This window comes from Balearica regulorum, chromosome 8, assembly GCF_011004875.1.
Source record: "Balearica regulorum gibbericeps isolate bBalReg1 chromosome 8, bBalReg1.pri, whole genome shotgun sequence".
NCBI lineage: Eukaryota > Metazoa > Chordata > Aves > Gruiformes > Gruidae > Balearica > Balearica regulorum.
In genome coordinates, this window is record NC_046191.1 from 7411491 (window position 1) to 7432028 (window position 20538).

Genomic DNA, 20538 nt, shown 5'->3' on the forward strand with positions numbered 1-20538 from the left:
AGGAGTCAAAATTGGGCTTGGAGTGAGTGCCTTTCCAGGAGGACGCTAAGAAGAGTATGAAGTTTCACTGCACGAAGTCCTTGATTATTTTTGCATGTTGCAGCATGGGTCTGGCCTTGCTGAATGGGCTTCGTTTAGGTTTGTTTTCCAGTGCAATCCAAACAGGCTGCTGCTTAAAGGCAAGTTGCACAGTGAAATGACCCCTTTTTTCATAGATATCAATGGAGTAACATGACTGTCTGCTTTCTATGGAAAAGGCGAGTAAGCAGCTCTAATTAAAAATTATCATTAGTGGATCAGAGCTGGAGGCTGCTGCTAATTCAAAAGAGAAGGAATCAAGTGCTTTCTTGTTAAGGGAGTTCAAGCAAACTAAACAGAAGTAAAATCTGAGGGGACTCCTGGCTCTCCTGGGAAATGGCAGATTTGCCTGATACTGCAGGGTCCTGTATGGAGGGGTAGAGACAGAGAGTGGAAAGGTAAGTTGGGAGTGGAGGAGGGAGGGAGTGTATCACTTCTGGCAGAGTAGCCTAATCACCTTTGGGAAGGAGGGAGTCTTAAAAGATAGAGCTGACTTGGTGAAGATAAAATAGGTTGGGCCACTGAAAAAATGGATGAAAGTGAATGCTACCAAGCTAATACTGTTCTGCTGCTGGTCCTGTGACACCTCACTGAGGATGATGGGAAAGGACTGGCCCCTCAGGATAAACAGAAAAATCTTCTGTTTTGTCATACAGAAACTATGAAGAGGCCAAATGTAAGGTCAGACTCCTGGGACCCACAGCTAGCTCCACTCCAGTTTCAGCACATGAGCCACAGAGAGCTTTAGAGGCTTTAAGTTCATCCCAGTGCTCCTGCTTAAGCTCCTATGCACTTGATCCCTCTGTCATTGAAGTTAGCATTTATCTGATACTTGCCGTCTGTCATTGCATCTGCTGTTTCCTGCCTTAGGTATCACTTAATCCTGCTGAGTTCAAATATTAGCTCACAGAGCCTTGCCTTGATCCCATATCTTCCCAATTTGGTAAATCTCTGTTTTTCTTTAGCAATTGTTTCCAGGTTTCTATGCAATTTTCATTCTCCGTGACCCAGTTTTCCTGTTCAAGCAAAGATGACTTGATGCTTCCGTCTGTTTGACTCTCAAAACAGAGTTTCTTATGGTGTTACTAAAATGCTGCAGCAAATGAGCATCTTTTTTGTCTGTTCTGAATTATTGTTATGTGTTTCAGAAGAAGTTGTAAATCTAGCATGAAATGTGTATCTATTGTATGGCTTTCTCTATAGGGACAATATCCTTAAGAGGTGTCACTGATTGCCATTCCTCTGACAGATTACAGCTGAAGGAGAATAAACTTTAGAAGAATGCTTTTTTTTGTCCCCAGATTTAAAAAAATATTCAGTTCAGCTTTTTGTGTGGATCTCATGATCTTTAAAACATTTGCAAAGTCTTAACAAGAAACTTTATTGTCATGCAAAGTTAAGGAGTAGTAAAATAGAACGGTGCTATAAATTACAGTCTGCATTCTTGCTTTGTGCGTAAGCTTGGTCATTTTCTTTTAACCAACATACAGTCTTGAAATGTCGATGTTGGCATTAATGGTACTTGTTTTCATCCTTAATATATGATTGTATTTTGGCACAGCTGATGGAATGTAACAATCTTTTTTGACCTGCTGTAGGGCCACACAAATCAAGACTTACTCCTGGGACAATGCACAAGTGATCCTGGTTGGAAATAAATGTGACATGGAAGATGAAAGAATTATTCCTGTGGAGAAGGGGAAACATCTAGCGGATCAGCTAGGTACATGTCAAAGCTTTTCTTTCTACTTTTTTCCTGCTTAGTTATACTGTGTTCCTTTTAATTTGTATGATAAAAAGTCCTTCCAGCCGTAATACTTTAATAATGGTATCACAGCTAAGAAGTGTAATATAATCTAGGTCCATATTTTACTTGTTTAGTGCTGAATACTACCTTCTTGTAGCATTTCTCCATCTGTAAAGCTAATATCTAAGGATGTAACGAAGATAAAGTTTGTCTGGATAGAGCAGCTTTTATTAGCTCAGTGGAATGAAATGAGAAAAAGTTTTCATAAACACAATTCTGTCTCCAGGTCTCTAAGTACCATATAGTTATTTTCAGAATGCAAGCATTGATTTTTGTAGAAGGATTTTTTTTTCAACTAAACAATGAAAAAAAGTTTATAAATCAGAACTGTACACTTGAGTAAAACGTATTTTTAAAATGTACTAGGCTTCTCTATCCAGGTAGGGAAATTACATTATGTTATTGATGCGGGATAGAAAAAGCAAAACATTTCTATCGAGAGGAAGCTGGGATTGCAGTAAAAATTTTAGAATGAGCAGCAAAATAAACTCATCATTTATTTTCTCATTTATTTATAATTTTTCATTATATACTATAGCATAAGTGATCTTTTTAATCAGGGTTTTTGTGTTAAGATTTAACTATACTGTCATCTCTTAAAGAATTCGTAGTGGCAAGTAAATCCTGTTAAAATTTAATTCAGTTAACAGTGGAGACACTTACAGTGGGCATACCATAGATATTTGTTTAGCTTGTAAGAGAAGAGATTCTTACCAGACCCAAAGGAATCACCATCATCCCCAATTTATAAAATCCTACGTTGTCTTAATTCTTAAGCAGTGAGTGGAGGGTGTATTGTTAAACTGAGGGTACTGGACTTCCAGTATAAGCTGCGTACATTGTTGTAGTTCAAAGTGTGACCACGATCAAATTGCTAATTATGGTTAAATCTTAGATAATGGGTATTTATTAGTTGGGAGTTTTGTTGGTGGTGTTTTTTAATGAAGGGAAGGTATAGAAAATGTGCTCATAGATGTATAGAGTATGGCTTTGTGATAGGGACCTGTGTGATCTAAACAAAAAAATGGTCACTGTTCCAAAGAGTTAAGAGCAATCAGATTATTTTTTCATGGGGGGGGGGGAGGGGGAAGCATGTCTACAAAGGCCTGCAGTTTTAGAGCCTTCAAGTGTAAATTCTACATGTACTAAACACAAAGGGGTCCCATTCATGACTGGAGCCTTAAGGCACTGCCATCATAAATAATAAGCAAATACCAAACTAAACTCTCTAATTTCCCATCATTGTTATTATTGTGATAATAACTCTTTACCAGCAAAGCAAACAAAGATGTGGTTAGTTTGCAAAACCAGGCTCTTTTTTTACACAGAATCTGATTTGCTTTTGAAAATATGAATGTGAATAAACTCGGTTCCTGGCTTGCAGACTCTCAAAACTGTTGTGAATGCAAGTGGGCCCACATATTTTGCAAGAGTAATTATGCTGTTAGTAGTTGAAAATTTGTCCAGAACAATGTAACAGCAAATAGAGAGTTTTACTGGAACTCTCACTCCTGTTTGGACTTCTAATGTTTTTTTTTCCTCCCCCAAAATTAATCTGCTTGTTTAAATACAAACTTGGCATCTAGAATCTGAATCCTTTAGGTATGGGACACTTCTGAACACACAGGCGCACAGATTTACTGTAGCAACTGACTCGGTCAGTAGGAAGCTCTTCTGCTGAAGAATCCACAGTTCTGCCCCTGACCTGTCCAGCTCACCATGGAGAAACGTACCCCAGTGCAAAGCAAAACAAAAACTAGCCATGCCTTTGGAAAGTGCTGTCCCAGTCCTCCTCTTCTGTAGCCTCCCAAAACACTAAATGCTCTTTTAAAAAGGCTGAAGAAATACATCTAGTTTTATCAATCAGTTTTTCCTTATATTAGCTGTGCTAATGTATATGGCATTATCTGAAATTATTGTGTTAGGTGGGAGGAATCTCTTTAATTGACTATCAACTGCTTAAACTGCTAGCTTTCATCATAATGATTCACATAAAGGTTGTCCTTCAGTGTGTTTATCGAAGTTTGTATAGTGACATTAACGCAATTGAAATAATTTCCTAATCAGATTAGGAATTTGTTATTGGCCTGAATGTGAACTAAACCAAAACAGATTCAGTGACAGCAGAAGCTAAACCAATGTTGGACCTACAAATACCTAAGTTCAGTTCTCTGATTTCTTGTGCTCTTTATATACATTTTTAATCATCATCAAAGACAGCAAGTGGGGCAGACAGAACCCTCGTCTGATGCCGGAAGCCATCCTGATTTAGTAACGAGGCAAGCGTCTCCACCATCACTTCACCCGTTGTTCCATGATTTTTAAAAAGTGAGAATGGGACTTATCTCACACATCAGGGTGACTCAGTCTACCGGCAGCATGGACTAATCAGTTAAGACAACTTATCTTTCCCGTCCTTTGTGGCAGATTCAAAGAAAACTGATGCAATGCAGAATACCCCCGAAATGAAGCACAACGGAATGTAGCTTATTGCAAAATAAACTCTCTGTGGTGCTTGAGCTCTTGCTGTTGGCAATATAGAAACCTGGTAGAACAGAAGCAACAGCCATTATAAGCGATGGTTGGCCTTTGAAGCCCCTGGGGTCAGAAAGATAAATGCTTCGCAGTTCAGTGCGTTTCTGCTGGCTGAGGCAGGGTTCAGGCTCTTCTGTGAGAAGGCTGGTTCTTGCGTGGCATGGGGTGTCAGCGGGACGCAGCAGGAATCTGTGCCATCCCTGCCTTGGCGTAACTCCTGCCTTGCTGTTTGGTTTTTTTTAATCAGAAAGGGTCAGTGTTTGAGAATCCGTACTCGTCCCTGCAGCTAGGAGCTGGCAACTGGATGCTGCAATTACTCTGTAGGAATCACACAACATTGTTTGTAATTCCAGCAGTGCTGAATAGCCCTTGCCAGGACAGGTGCTCTGTTGTGACGTGTGCTGTGCGAGTATTAACTACCCTGAAGAGCTTTCTGTCTAAACAGACAAAGAGCGGGAAAAAACAAGACCAAAGTCACGGAGCTTTTTTCTCACAAGCACAGAAGTTGGTCAGCAGAAGGAGTACAACCATCATCTTGCTTCTCTTTCTGGTCTCTGCTCTGCCAGACTGCAGCAGTGGTTCGCAGAGTCCCGCCCCGTCGCGCAGGGGTGCGGGGAGCCCGGGAAGGCCCCTCCGTACGTTACTGGTTAGCAGCATGTGACCAGCCAGTGCCCAGGGCACCTTTGCTGATGTGAGGGGGAGAATGTGACTCCCTTGTCCCGGGTTGGTTCAGATCTGTGTCATCTGCAGGTGTGCTTACCGGGGTGATGGTAAGGATACGATTATCCCTTTGACTCTTACTGATTGATAAATTTTAGAAGTATTTCTGCTCACCATTCTGAGATTGTGGGAATCAACTGAGCTTAAGAATTGTCTAATGTCTTGTTTTCTTAAGGTGCATTCTGGAAAAAAAAGAAGTATTTTTAAAACCATTTCCATTACCATCAGTCTGTATTGATTTTTTTTTTTTCCCACTTCTTCTCCCAGGTTTTGACTACTTTGAAGCTAGTGCCAAAGAAAACATCAATGTAAGGCAGGTGTTTGAGCGTCTCGTGGATATAATCTGTGATAAAATGTCAGAGAGTATAGAATCAGACCCTTCCAGGGGCACTTCTGGAAGGAGCATGCGACTCACAGACAACCCACCCCCTTCACAGCAGAACTGCTCGTGCTAGTGACCTTTCTCGCTGAGAAATGTCCTTCTCCTTTCTTCACTAAATTTTATCTTTTTCATCTGTGGTGGTGTGTTATCATGTAGTCCAAAGGCAGAAGTCTCTGTTGTAGGAAACTGGTATGTTTGTTTAATGTGCTGGAATGTTAGTATTATGTATTTCTTCATCCAATAATTTAAAAAACAAAAATCTGAATAAATATTGTAAGTGCACCTAGTGTTAATGTGAGTTACACTGAAGAAAAAGAATTGTATAGCCTTGCAAGTGTTATTTCCACAGAGAATGTTGCATTATTAATTACAAATTCTTCTCCTGGAGAAAGACGTTTTTTGTCAAGAACAGCAGGAAACAAAAACCAATTAGAAGGGACCAGCTCTAAAAGAAAATTGGGAAAAAACTCCCTTATAAAACAAGAATATGCTTTTTTTTTTTTTTACATTTAAAAAAAACAATCAGTCCCCAGATATTTTGAGAGTCATTGTTGCTATCCTCTAGACATTGACCTCAGTTTTCTCCAGTGACCAGTAACGGCTTGCAGAGTGCTGGGGTGTCGCGGCGTTCGGCACCTGGCTTTTCCCTGGTCCTTTGTTTCAAGACGCCGAGGAGGTGCCTGTCCTGCGGCTGTTCCCACGTGTCCTGTAGTTTTACCCTCTCCAGGTTTGGATCTGCTCTGATCAGCTGCTTGATGGTGGATTTGTTGCAGGGCAAAGGAGAAACTGGCTGCTGCATGTGCAGTTGGAGGCAAAATCTGACATGTAATATTTGGAACAGCACTGTCTCAGAAAGATAAAAATATCAGGAGCCAAAATGTGAATGTTGGCAAGTACCAGTGCCAATATTAGATTTTCTTTCTGCATTTTGTTGTTGATTTTTTTTAATTTTGTGCTAGATGGGTGCGTGGGGGGTGGGGGATAGTTTTTTCTGGTTTCAGATTCAACCACAAAGTATAATTTAAAAAAAAGGAAGATTGATTAATAAAACATAACTGCAAATGAAAAATGGTAAAGACCAACGACGTCCTGTTAGAGTTACTCTATGGACAATTTGTTGCATCATTCCTTGAAGGGAGGAACAATTTTTACTACTTAACATCTAAAATATTATTATACTTCCAAAATCTCTAAAATGACAAAACTTCTCCACGACTGTGTAGTATTCTGTGTACATTAGCCACACGCAGAGCTTGTGTTTCTCTGAAATGTATGGAGGAGCTGCTTTTGTGAATCTGTGAGATGACAGGCACTGTATGCCTTTATGATCACACACTTGTTTGTGCATCCCAGCTCCAAACAGTGATTGCAAATTGTGTCTGTAAATGTAAATTAGGCCGAGATGGAGAGTTTGCTGTCTTAAAGTGAAAATTCTGAAAAGTTTAGGGTTGTTAGGCCTATGAACTCCTCTGGCTGAGGAGACTTTTTGATGTCTGAAACTGAAGTACCTGCCTGTTGCACTGTAACTTGCTGGATCACGACACTAGCGAAAACTTTTGTAATTTTGTTCTGTGTCCAAGTGTAATAGTTATAAGAAAAAAGCACAATATTCTGGAGAAAAACGTGACTACGTTGATGTAGTTTAGGCTTGTTGTGCTAAAGGCTTGATCCCTTCCTTTGTATGTTGCTTTCAGAAATCTTTACTGTGACGTATTTTGGGCGTGTGTGATCTAGTACTTAAAGTGCCATTTGTGCGGTGCTAGGATGTGGTTATTGTATCTAAACACCTGAAATTGCAAAATAAAGAGAAATGTAGTCACCAGGCGTGGCCAGAGAGCTTGTGTCAGCTGCATCGTATTAGGCAATTGCATGCATGTAGAAAGAAGGTATCTTGTTAATGCCTTTAAAATACATCAAACTGCATTGCTGGGCTCAAGGATCATCCCCCTGTCAAAAAAGGTCAGTCTGGAATCACTGTGCAGCTTTAAAACAGAGTGAGGAGAAGGATTATTTGGCCAATAAATGTGCAGTGTTCTAATTGTTGCCCTAAAACCTGCTTCTGCTACTTGTGTAACGAGCAAAAAAACCCCTTCCACAGCAAGGAGCGATGATTTTGAGCTGCACAGGTACAATGGAGCACCTCCATGCAAATAATGATTTTTCAGGTCAGCAGCTCAATGGTAAAAGAAAATGGATTCAGCAGAAATGGAATTTCAATTATTTTGTTTTTACTTTTTTCTTAGCAAAAAAGACCTTTGCCTTTGCTACCTAATACATAATTGTGTTTCATTGTTTTCCAGTCAAGTCAGATTTTTTTTTTTTTTAAGAAGAATACAAGTACATTCCAGGCCCTTCAAGCTAGGATGGGCAGAATTGGTTTTTGCAGCACAAGCTACGTGGCAGTATAGTCCACAGAACTGGAAAAGACAGTTAGGAATTCTACCCTGCCCTATATTGCATATATGGAGAAACCTAGTATTTGGTGCAGAAATCCTGCAGAGTCTGTTTCAAATAAGAAATCAAATCAGCACAGGTAACTGACACACACATAATAATGGCAGGATGTATCTCGTCATCTTACATTCGCATTAAAAGCTGTGAATGAACAGAGAAAGCCTGCCTGAAGTGGCACGCAGCTGACTTCAGTATCACCAGTGAGTCAATAATAATCGTTACTTGTATTAACTTGTAAGAGGTAATTGCAGAATGCAAGACAATAATTTGTCAAGGCAAGGGAAATAAGACTTGCCTGCACCAAAGACAAACCCAAAATGCTTGATGGGGTCTTGTATAGAGCCTTCCATGTGACTGCCTGTGGCCTAGGATAGTAGTGTTGATAAAACAGTGTGGTTACAAAGTAAAAGAAAGAAAGGGGTACTAGAATGTGAAAGGAAAGAGGCAACGGCTCTTCACAAGCTTCTCTATTGGTTGTGCAATACAGCACTGACTCTGCAGTTCTCCCGTAAAGGCTGTACAGGAGGCTCTGGGTTAGACATGGGTCTTGGCTTCCACCTTGTGGAGAAATAAAGCAGTAAAATATGAGTAGGCACCCGGTCTAAATTAGCTTACCTGTGTTTCAGGCAGCCCCCCTCATTCGTATGACCCCTTAACTTTGCTTTCATCAGATCTTTTGCAGTCAACATAGACTTACACATAAAATAAGTAACAGCGCTGGTACTACAGGAATAGCAGAAAACTGGACAAATGTGGAACAATGCAAAAGGGACATCATAAATGCAACGATGAACTTGTTAACAGCTCTCAAAGTGTTACAAGGAAAAGAGTGTTGCCCACTTATGCCATTTGGAAACGCCAGCTTCAGTGAGATGCAAGATGAGGAAAAGCAGCATTTCTCTTGTCAAGACTTGACCTTGCTATGACGACACTGGTTTCACAGGGCAAAGAAGTATATTCACAAATTGGAAAATGCTGAGACCTACCAAACAGCAAAGACTAGGCCAGATCAAGAATAAACAAGAGTCTTTTCTGTTAAACAGCCATGAGTACAAATTTTATGCTGTTAAGGATACCATTAGGGGAACAAAAAAAAATTAAAAATCAGCAGTCAACACTAAGTATGTACTGGATCTCTCAAGAGACAGTTGGTACTGCTGGTTAAAATAAAATTGCAAACTTAACTCTGGCGCATTTAAGCGTTGAAAAATACCAACTATCAAATTTCACTATCAAATCAAGAGTGTGGTCAGGCGTTCTGAACCCTAAGAACAGTCACATTTCTCTGAATTGACTCAATGTGGTTAGCGTTTGGCTTTTCTAATGACCGCCGAGGGAGGCTGATGACCACGATCCCGTTTCTTCGTGCCAAGTTTCGGTCTCGACTTCAGCCGGATTTCACCGCCAGCCCCGGAGCTGCTTCCCCGCGGTGTCCGGGGGCAGCGCCTTGCGCTGAGGGGACTGCGCGTGGCACCCCTCCTCGGGCAGCTTGCGCGAGCTGATTGGCACTGTCAGGAGTGAGCGACAGCTAATTGGACCAATAGTTGAAGGAAATGAGAGGAGAAGGCTGGCCCCCGCCAACCGGCGGTTGGACTGTTCCAACGCAAGAACAGGGGGGGAAGCTAACGTGGTAGGCGCGCATAAATGTCAGAACGCGACGGCACAGAGAAGAGCTCCGAGGATCTGGCTGTACTGTTCTGTGTTTTTCTTCTCGCTCTTATTTCTCCGTCCTCTCCGTCTTTTTTCTGAAAGGAGCCGCGTTACGCTCCGTCTCTCTCCCCATCTATGGTTTCCCCCACCGCGCCCACGCCACCAGCATTCTCTCCACCAATCAGAGACACGCACCCCCCTCATACGAAGAGAGGACCTGGGATTGGTCCGTTTTCCCCACTTGGCACCACGGCGGATGCTGACTGGTGCGATCCGGGGCTGTCGCAACCGTCACCGCTACTTCCTCGTGCGGCGGAAGCTGGCCGGCTCGCGCTGGGGCGGGGGCAGCCGGTGGTGGCGGTGCTGGCGCATGCGCAGTCTCGCGGCCGCCTTCGCACGGAGGGGCCGAGCGGTGCGGGCGGGGGCCCGCGGCCTGGCGGGTGGCGGCGCGGCCGGCCGGCCCGTGCGTGGCCTTGCCCCACCGCCGTGGTGCGGTGCGACCGCCGCCATGCCCGGTAGGAACAAGGCGTCGTCCAGCTACAGCTGCCCGGAGCTGACGATGGGGCAGCAGGCCGGGGAGGGCGGCCGGGACGCCAGAGGCCGCTCGCCTCACGGAGAGGAAGAGGACCGCGGGGACATCGGTCCCGGCGCCAACCTCGGCGACCCCGACATCGTCAAGTCCCCCAGCGACCCCAAGCAGTACCGGTGAGGGCCGGCGGCGTCGAGCGTCCCCCCGGAGGCCGTTGGCCCGGGGAGGCTTAAGGGCGGAGGGGGGGTGTGTGTGTAGGGTTGAGGCAGCCCCCGGCTGGTCTCTGAGGTAGGCTGGGGCCTGCCCGCCTGCCCGCGGAAAACCAGCCTCGGCCGGAGGGAGAAGGCGGTGCGGATCTGGGTGCCAGCCTGCCCCGTGTCCCGAGCACACCGGGCACTCCAGCGCGGCTGGAAGTCGGGCTTTTCTTGGTGACCGGGGGAATTCGGGGCCTCTCTGTGAAAAAATGGAGTCTGGGGTTTCATGGGTGTATTTCTTCTGAAGATGGGCTGTCTGGTTCGCGTGCAGTAGTGGGCTTGGGGCTTGCATGGGAAGAACAAATCAGTATTTGCTCCAAGACTGTACTGCGATGGTATGTTTTCGAGGCCCTGCGATACCGAATTGCTGGTTTGCAGCCCCGGTCCGGGCAGCTCAGTTCAGAAAGTGTTAAGCTGAAGTGCAAAACTCAGATGAAGTATTACAGAGCAGATACTAACTTAAAAAAAGTCTGTTGCTCTTCCCGTTTTAGGTGAGCTTCCAAGTTTAACACAAATGTCTCTGAGTTGAGACAAAAATTACTTTTATGCTGCTATTTTGATGTGTTTTCATTTGTATATTTCTGATTAATACCCCTGAAAGTGCTAAAAAAAAAAAATCACTTTCCTTGAGGGCAGCACACAGTGTCTGTGGCCTTCTCGCAGTGAGAGACACACCTGAGAACCCAGCGGAGGTTGAAGTCTTTGGGTGCTGTAAGGCAGTTGTTTTTGAAGGGACGCGACTACAACTTCTTTCTGTTAGGCAGAAGATCATTAAGCCCTTGTTAGAGATGTTTTGGGGGTTTTATCTTTACTTTTCATTGTAATCTGTGCAGCCAGTGGAGAATCTGCCTAAGCCTGGAACTGAATTTTGGATTTGCAGTGACATTGGTTGACAGTGAAATTCCCTGCTGGCTGCATGAAGAGGACTGTGCCCGTTGGCTTAGGGAGAAACTTGCTCCCTCCCTTCTTGCCCTACTTCCTTGCTGCTTCATCTGGATCTCTGCCTGCCTCTCCTGCTGGCATCTTAACTCATGCTACTGTGCAGGAGGCTTGTCTTCCTGCAGAGTTCACAGTTACAGATGCTGTCAGCTTGGGAAACTTCTGCCTTTACTACCTGAAGCAGCACAATGATGAAGCTTGGGAAATCCATTTAAAACTGTCACTGGCTATTTTGAGGCTCAGGAACCTCCTCTGCACGTAGAGAATTGAGGAGTGTGTTTGCTTACAGCATAAGATAAATGAATACCAACATTTTCCAGAAATCTTACTGTCTGTGCTTAACAGATTTTTTTCAGTTGGAAGCGGAGTCATATCTCTTCAAACTGATTTCCATGTGTGGGGAGTGAACCTTGCACAGAACAGACACAAACATTACCCTTAGGAAGGAGAACTTCAGTGTGGCTGAAAGTAAAGCATACTTGTGTCCACTAACTATATACCAAACCTCCCAAGTAAATGTAAAGGCAGGTGATTTGATGATGCATATACGCTTTCTCCTCTGTTCATGCATCAGTGATGATGTATATTGCAGACCAGTCACAGTGGGCTTAATGTGTCTGTCTGGTGACAACAATCTTAACTTAGTGGAAGATGGTACATTTTATCTTCCCAAATGCAGTGATCATTAAAAACAAAAGAGTTCTGACAGATTGCAGAATGTTTTTTTCAAAAGTGAGTTTGTTGAGACAAAAATTATCATCATAATGAAAGTTGGTTTTGTTCATTAGAGCTATGAGTGGGTAGTTATCTTTACCAAAATGTGTGTTTTATTTAAATTCATCCATATGTGGAATTTCACAGGCTTGTATTGCTTGTTTTGGGTAATTTGGGAATTTAAAACATTTCTCTAAGTGTTTACTGTGCATTGATATGTATTTCAACATTTACTTAACTGCTAAACAATTATCATTGATATAAGAAAAAACTTTGTGTGAGAACAATTCTGTTTGTTTAAACAGTACTTTTAAGAATTTGAATTTTGTATTAAGCCTTATTTGTATCAATGCCTGTAGAGTCCTTCAAAAAAGCAATTGAACTATGCTTGCTTCTGTTTCTACATTATGTAACTGCATTTTTTTACTATATTTCACATACTAATTGATACTTATGTATTGATTACACTTGTCCTTTTCCGTTGGACTGAAACATGGAAAAAGTAAAGAACCAGTGAAGAGTCAGCTGGTGCCTCTGCTCAGTATAACCTAAACTGTTCTAGATTCTCCTGAAATGAAATTTGATAGCCTTCAACAGTGGCTTAGTTCAATTGTTGCCTTGCTACCAGGTGTTTTCTGTCCTAATATCTAACACCGACAAGCCTGAAGCTGAGTAATGTAAACTTACTATCATCTGCTTCATTAGTGTAATGGAGGTTTGTGGAAAGGATCAACAAGAGCTACTGGATACACCTGCTTAAACAACTCTATGGCAAATTGTTCTTCTGGAAGAATAGCACGATTCTGTTCTCAGCTTTCCATGGCTGGCTGTAGGTCACTGGGAAGCCAGTATTCTTCATGGGCTGTGAGCACCTGAAGAGGACACTTGTGTGCAGAGGTGAAGATGGTGGTTGTGCTGGAAGACATGCTGTAGCAACGTTGACTTATCACCGTCTGTGGCTCTTGCTCTGAGTTCCCTAGAGGCTGAAGCGCCCAAGTGTACCGCATATCTGGTTTTAGGACCCCTGTTGCGCATTCAGTAGTGCTGCAGCTGCCTAATGTGACATGTATATGATGCAAATAGGCTTTCAGAATGTACAGATGATTAACTTTGTACCCAGATGTTAGCATGGATCTGGTACTGTCTGTACCTCCTACCGTTAGTCGTAGCATCTCTGCAAGTTACACACTATGTGCTGCAGTGTAAATGAACAACGATGCACTTGTGCTTTTGATTGGAACCAGTTTGTACTGCTCAGTGGTCCTGCAGCACGCAAAACAGGTGTGTTAGTGATGATGAAAGCCTGACCCAGAGTAAGTGCTATCAGTTCCCATTGGATGAGTGGTCATAATTCATAAACTTAACACAGCTATTAAACATTTGTTCATTAGCCTTTTCCATGGCCTTTGTAGCCCAAGAAGTGTGGTTTTTTCCTTTGTCTTGGAACTGCTGAACTCTTGTCACAATGCCCCCTTTATCCCTTTCCTCTAAATACACGCCCATGAAATTCAGTTGGGAGAGAAGTACTCAGAGTAATTTGTTTCCAGGCTGGTCTGTCATTTGCAGAGCTGTAGCAGGTTGTCTGCAGCTCTACTAAAAAGTGAAACTTACACTGAATTGGAATATTGGTAATAACACATGCTTTTATTGCTGGGAAGCATTGAAATTGCATAATGATACCCATGAATGAAACTTGTGAGAAACATTTGGAGCCATGGAGTTGGAAAACACACAATGTACCTTTTGTTTTTCTTTTGGGTACTTACCAGGTAGCTTGAGCTGGGAATCTGCTTTGAAATTTCTGCTACCTAATTATAACAGTGGCCACGCTGCAAAGTTCTGAGCCGGTATAAACTTGCTCTGTAACTCAGTTTTTCTGGGAGTGTGGGATGTGACCATAGCTTTGTTTTATACTAGCTTCTTTTTTTTTCCTGGATCAGATACCACCTGTCTATATCACACTAGTTCTTAGGTTGGATCAAGTATTTTCTGGATTCAGTATTCCTTCCTTTCTGCAGCTGGTGTACTAGCCAGTGCAAGCCCCTAGTGGGGGGGTGCTCAGACTAGTTGTGACTGTTCCTGATCTGCTGTGAAACTAGCACTGCTGAGAGATCTTATAGTGCATTGGTGCTTGCAGCCCTCAGCCTGAAAAGTTGTAGAATGGTACTTGTGGGGATTTTTTAAAATATATATGCACACACATATATAAAAAATTCTATGTATGTGTACACACACACAGAGAGAACTCTTGTGTATATTGCTTCTTGATAGTAACCCAACCAACTCAATGTGACTTATTTTATTAAGCCTGCAGAGGATATCTCTCCTCTCCAACACAGGGCTGCTATGTCTATGGACCCAATTAAATAGAAAGCATTGATAAAATCAAATGAAGTGGAGTCTCTGGGGCCTATTTAGAGGTAAAGACTAAGATCTTATTTCTGTCACATAATATATGTTTCCAAGAGCCTGAGAAACATAACAGACTATTGAAGTTTGGGATTGCCTATTCTGAGTACACAAAGTTTTCTCTGGGTGCTAGTAGCTTAAATATTTCACAGAGAGAGAAATAAAAGCCCCAGCTAGTGTCTCTGACCTTATGGGGAGAAGGGCTTTTGCTACTATGTTGTAGTGCTTCTTTCTTATAGCTCTTGAATAGCAGAAGAGTGTTTTTACTTTCCTGCTATAAAATTGCTTGCCTTAGCTACCATTAGATTTTCATTAGGAAATCTCGGTTGAAGAGCATAGAACTGTAGGAAATACAGAAACTTGTTTCTGTAAGAAATACAGAAACTTTTGTGATTCTGAAAATTCAGATTTGGAAAATGAGTGTATTCATTGCAAATAATTTTTTTTCAGGTATATCAAACTGCAAAATGGCTTGTGTGCACTTTTGATTTCGGATTTGAATTACTTGGATGGTGCCCCAGCTGCTTTATCTTCAGAGGAGGAGGAAGACAACGATGATGATGAATCTGAAGAGGAAAGTGATGAAGATGACGATTCTGGAGCTGAGATCGAAGATGGTAGAGAAGGTTTTGATGATGAGGACTGTGATGAGGAGGATGAGGCTGAGGACAATGATGGAGATAATGAGGATTTCAATGATCCAGATGACAGTGAATTAGAAGAGCTAGTTGAAAAGGAAGAGACAAGAAAGAGAGGCTGTACAGAAAAACAGGTACGTGCTTAAAGCTGCAGGGTAAAAAACCAGACAGCTTGCTTTGCTCTGAAACCTTGTGATTAGGCATTCAGACTAGACCATTTTATTGTGCCTGTCCTGATTGATTTATCTTATACTTCTGTCATTTTCCCAAAGTGTTTCTTGAAGCAGCTTTTACTGAGAGTGTTGTATTTTCTCTAGTCTGCAGCAGCCCTCTGTGTTGCTGTTGGCAGCTTCTCTGATCCCGAAGATCTGCCTGGATTAGCACACTTCCTGGAACATAGTATGTATCTGCTTCTATTTCATCTTCTTCAGCTTCACTGTAAAACGAGTGCTATCTAGCTGTGAATTTCTGTAGTACTTTAGTATCACTTCAGCTACCCCAGAATTTATTTTCATTAGTTAAATTTGTGCTTTAGAAAAATACAGATTTAGTAAGGAACTCTTACTGTGGGAGAAAGTGTCTCATACTGTTTCGCAGGCTGTGCATTTAGATACACTTCTCTGTTATCCACTAGATGGGGGGGGAAGCATGTTACCTATGGTTTTATAAACTAGGCTGGAGCTACAGACCTTTATCTCTCTAGTAAAGGATGATAAATTAGTAATACAGGTACAGAAAGCACATGAAGTTTCTGGCTAGATGTATCTTAAAGTACTACTCTTGACCGATTGAGGCTAGTCATGTCTAGAAGGGCACTGTTGTTTCCAGTCTATTTGGGCCTTCTGCTAAGGGCAGTTTACACTAGTTATAGGGCAGATGACACAGTCTGTTGCTATTTAGTAGTTAGCCTTTCTGTGTGAGCTGTGAGTCAGTTGTAGGTAACAGCATGCTGAAGAGGGGTTGCTATAACTGCAATTAATGGCGTCTTGGTAATTTTGCTGATTTTTGTTCCAGTGGTTTTTATGGGCAGTTTGAAGTACCCAGATGAGAATGGGTTTGATGCATTTCTGAAGAAACACGGGGGTAGTGACAATGCTTCGACTGACTGTGAGAGAACAGTCTTCCAGTTCGATGTGCAGAGGAAGTACTTCAAGGAAGCGCTTGATAGGTAATTTCATATAAATGGTGATGAGGTGTTAAGAAATGTTCGTATGTGCCTCAGGGGCTTGGGCGTAGCTGTTCAGTTCTTCATTTTGGGGTGATTAAGGCTGTTGCTGAACTTCCATAGGTACTTGTACTACAACAAGGAATACTGAATATAAGGAAAATAGTATTTCCCTTTGGGTATTTTATTGGTTTTTTGAGATAGTGCCTGTGTAGCCCCTGTGTGATTACTTAGGATCCATGTGTAAGTCTTAATGCACGTAGCTTTTTGATTGTTTTAGCACCCTTAAACTAGTAGCATTGATGACGTTGAAGGAGAAATCTTATGCAATGTGACAACTGTTCAGAGGGGAAGTGCTCCCAGAATCCCAGTGAGTCATCCTTTGAAATATCTGTCCTGATAGAGTTAGTGTTCTAAAATTTTTTTTTTTTCTTCCAAGTCTAATTCGTCATGGTGGGTGGGAGAGCAGCCTTGAAAGTTATGGTACAATGTGTGCCACAAAGGATACATTTAACCCAATGCAGGTTATTCAGTGAAGTGTATCTTGCCAGAAAATATTTAACTTGCTGTTTTGTGCTGTGGGATATGTTGGGACAACAGAGCTCCACCTCTTGGCATGGTTTCCTTCAGTGAAAGGCAATTACTCGTTCATGATGGCATGGCAGCTGCGTATTCTTGAGGCTGTAAAATATCTCAGGAGGAGAGTAGACTCCACCGTGAACTTTTTTGATCAAAATACATTCCTGTGATGATGCCAAGAACAAGTATTTGCACATTCTACCAAGTATTGCCTAAATTTTACTTTACTGGGCCAAATTCAGCTTTCATTTGCAGGTTAGTCTAGCTTTTTTAGATGTTTGGAAGCATGAAAAAATCCAAAACTATAATTGCAATCTGTCACAACAGCTCAGTGGACGGCAAACACGGAAGTTAGAAGTTCTGTAGAATGGCATCTCATACAAAGAAGATAAATGGATGCTGATGATGTTTTCTGCTCATTTGAGCACTTGTGGATCTAAAGAAATTGAAAGACATCACCTTTCAGTAGTCTTTAGCTTATGGGTACTGTAGCCATAGAACTCTGTCAGCAATGTATTACTGGTAACCTTTTGCTTCAGCCAGATCAGTGTATCATTAAAAAAACCTCAACAAATAAAATAGAAATATTAGATTCTCTGGCAGCCTTCTGCAGAGTCTCCATTCACCGCAGATCTGTCCCTTTCCATTGCTCTGCTCTCTATGGGTACAGGAGAAGGGATGTATCTGGGTGACAATACTGACTTTTATAGTAGATAATAAAATTGTAATGGGTATAAAAACTTATGTTTCAGGACATAAATCAACAATTTGCTGCCTGGAGTTAGGAAGAAACTTTCTCTGTGGTCATGTTGTTCCTAATGAACAACCAAGGATTTCCTCTGAAGCATCTGATACTGGTCCCTGTTAGAGGCAGGAACCAGACTAGATGGATGACTTCTCTGACCTGGTACGATCATTCTTAGGATGCAAAGGCAGATAATTCTGTACCCATTAGTGCCATATCTTGCTCTATCCAACCAGTTCATTCCCACTCTATGGAGCAGGGAAGCCCTCCCCTTTGGTTTTGGATGTTATCACAAAACTGGCTTTTATCTCCTTAAGACAGTATGGTCAAGAATGACATCTGTAGTAAGACAAGCAACTTTATAAACTAAAATAGTAGATGTTGAGTTTAATTGCTGGGGTTTTGCCCTAGCTTAATAGACACTGAAGAAAAGTATGTGATTCTTTCTGTTTTGTAGGTGGGCACAATTCTTTATTCACCCGCTAATGATCAGGGATGCAATAGACCGAGAAGTCGAGGCCGTAGACAGTGGTAAGTCAGAGTATCTTTTCCTGTGTGTTTAGCCCATCTTAAAGAAGCAAAACCTATTTTGTGACACTGTTTATTGGTTTCCATTTCGGACCACCCTTCTGAGCTCTTCAGTCAAATTCACCTAACTTGACAGAGATATTAATCTCTTCAATTTAAGTTTCATGGATATCAACGGCTGTTAGAGGGTAAAGACTGAATGTTGTGCCATCACTGTGAGAGTTTACCATCTCATTTCTTGAATTAATTAATAATTTTAAGTGGTTTGGCAGTAAGTGGTAGGGTAATTACATGAGCATGTGGATGCTCTTCAGTGAACAACATGCCTGTGGCTCCAGCATAGCCCTAGTGCTCTCTCCAGGCCCATGTGGAGTTCATACAATAAGATGAGGTGATGGTACTTGTCTCCTTATTCTGATGCCTTAATAACTACAGTGTCGCTTCACAGAAGGAAATTGAACCAGGTGTAGAAGCAAGTGGAAGGTTCACTTGATTTTCTAATGTATGATGAATACCTCCAGGCTGCCTATAAAACTTCACTGTTTTAGAAAAAAACCCTGTTGTTGGCAGATATACCAACTTGTTCAAATATTTATTCCAAGTTGTCATCTTCATCTGTCTTCTGGCAGGGGAAAATGGGCAATTTGATCTTTGAATTTAGATAAGTGTCAATATAAACAAGGACTTGTCTTTGAGTTAAGGTGTGGTTTTTCAACAGCTTGAGCCAATTTATGCCTTCATTTGCACTGCTTTCATCATGCAGATCCACTCCTTCCCTTGTATTGACACAGTACTGCTGTCCCGTAAATTATGTCAGCTTGATGAACTGGCTGCAGAATAACCCAGCCAAAAGAATTAGTTTACAGTTCTGCTGTGCATGTTTCTCATTACCGGCAAAAACAGGAACAGGAAAATGCAGTTCAAGAGTGCGAATTCTTGATTTTTGGCAGAATCCCGTATTGAGATTAGTGTAAAACTGCATTTTTGGAAACTATCAGTTTACAGTCTTGCTCAGCTTTCAATTTCTTATTTCATTATTAAGCTCGAAGTTGTTCTGTGTGATACATGGGAGAAGGAGGTTTGTAATTGTTCTCTGGCCTTTTCTGCAGGGCCTGACCATGCAGAATATTGCTGGCCTTGTATTCTCATTAAATTTAACAGATTGAGAACATTCAGGTTGGGGCTTTACATGCTTCCCCTCCTTATCATCCCTTTCCTTACTTCTGAGCAATGAGCTGCATTTTTCCTCTTCTCTTTACTTATATTCATTACTGCTACCAAGTCCTGTTTCTTGTCCTATTTCACTACTTCATCATACATTGAAACAAATTCCAGGCTGCATCTGTGTGGTGTGTCTCCTTTTCAGTTCAGTTGGAGGTTTTGCTTTGTTTTGTTTTGTGAGAACATGACCTCAAATTTTGATGCATGCCACTGTAAATTCTTTACCAGAGTATCAGCTAGCAAGACCTTCTGATGCAAACAGAAAGGAGATGCTATTTGGGAGTCTTGCCAGGCCTGGACATCCTATGAAGAAATTTTTCTGGGGTAAGTTCTGAATTTATGTTATAAAGCAGGGATAATACTTAAAGTTTTAACCACTTAAAAGATGCACTAATGTGAGCTATCTTATCACAGCAAACACTAACCTTGCTCAGGAGTATTAGAGTAATTATGCATTTTACAGTAAAATGTTTGGGAATAAAAGCAGCTCTCTGCTTCTTAAGATACTCTTCATTCCGGTGCTGCTTTTTGCTGATGTTAAAGCTAGGTTGCCTTAGGCATATAATCATGTAACTTTCTGTTAATGTAAAGGTGATACTCTGAGTCGTATCTGTCTTGCTTAAGCTTGTTTTTTGCTATTAACATTTCCTGGAAAAATAAAATATTTCTGGATTTGTGTCTAAAGAGCCTTTTCAAAGTAAATAATTCACTGTCAAACTTGCAGAAGCAGACTTCAGAGCCATGTGAGTGGTGCAGAAGGGAAGTTTGTCCTTCCTCTCCTGGACAATCAGACTGCTAGCTCCCTCACCTTTGTGGTGCTGGTAGCATGTAAATTGCAGCGTGATGCGTAATGAATTAGCCAGTTTGAAATGTAGGTAATTTCTAGATAATTTTTCCCTCCCCTGTTCTGCGAGTTCCATTGGTGAGGGAATAGCTGGCAGCACAGAGTGAGCTGTGCAGTATGCATTATGGGTGATCTGATAATGCAGGAAGACTCTGTCCTTCCTTCTCATAGAAATATCGACTATCCTTATAATAGGAACTAGAAATTGGAAGATACTAAACTTCAGTTAACATTTGCTTTAAGTCCGAATTTCTATTAGGTATTTTTAATGTGCTTACTGTGACTAGACTCAGTGCCAGGGGAAGAAAATAAATTCTTGGTATATCTGGTCTTGATGTAACCAGCGT

The 20538-nt window shown here is 41.8% G+C and overlaps 2 protein-coding genes across 4 annotated transcripts in view; both read left to right on the forward strand.

Moving 5' to 3' along the window:
- RAB3B (RAB3B, member RAS oncogene family) overlaps positions 1-6023 on the forward strand; it is a 53445-nt gene extending 47422 nt beyond the window's left edge. For all 3 annotated transcript variants that reach the window (XM_075759418.1, XM_075759419.1, XM_075759417.1), the window contains 2 exons: positions 1677-1801; positions 5408-6023. In XM_075759418.1, coding sequence (XP_075615533.1) covers positions 1677-1801; positions 5408-5595 — 313 coding nt within the window. In that variant the 3' untranslated portion in view covers positions 5596-6023. The remainder of the gene's footprint in view (positions 1-1676; positions 1802-5407) is intronic.
- Positions 6024-9912: 3889 nt separating this feature from the next.
- Positions 9913-20538, forward strand: part of NRDC (nardilysin convertase) — a 29309-nt gene continuing 18683 nt past the window's right edge. The window contains exons 1-6 of the mRNA XM_075759421.1: positions 9913-10331; positions 14922-15243; positions 15427-15508; positions 16124-16277; positions 18056-18129; positions 19576-19671. Of these exons, the coding sequence (XP_075615536.1) occupies positions 9997-10331; positions 14922-15243; positions 15427-15508; positions 16124-16277; positions 18056-18129; positions 19576-19671 (1063 nt within the window). The 5' untranslated portion in view covers positions 9913-9996. The remainder of the gene's footprint in view (positions 10332-14921; positions 15244-15426; positions 15509-16123; positions 16278-18055; positions 18130-19575; positions 19672-20538) is intronic.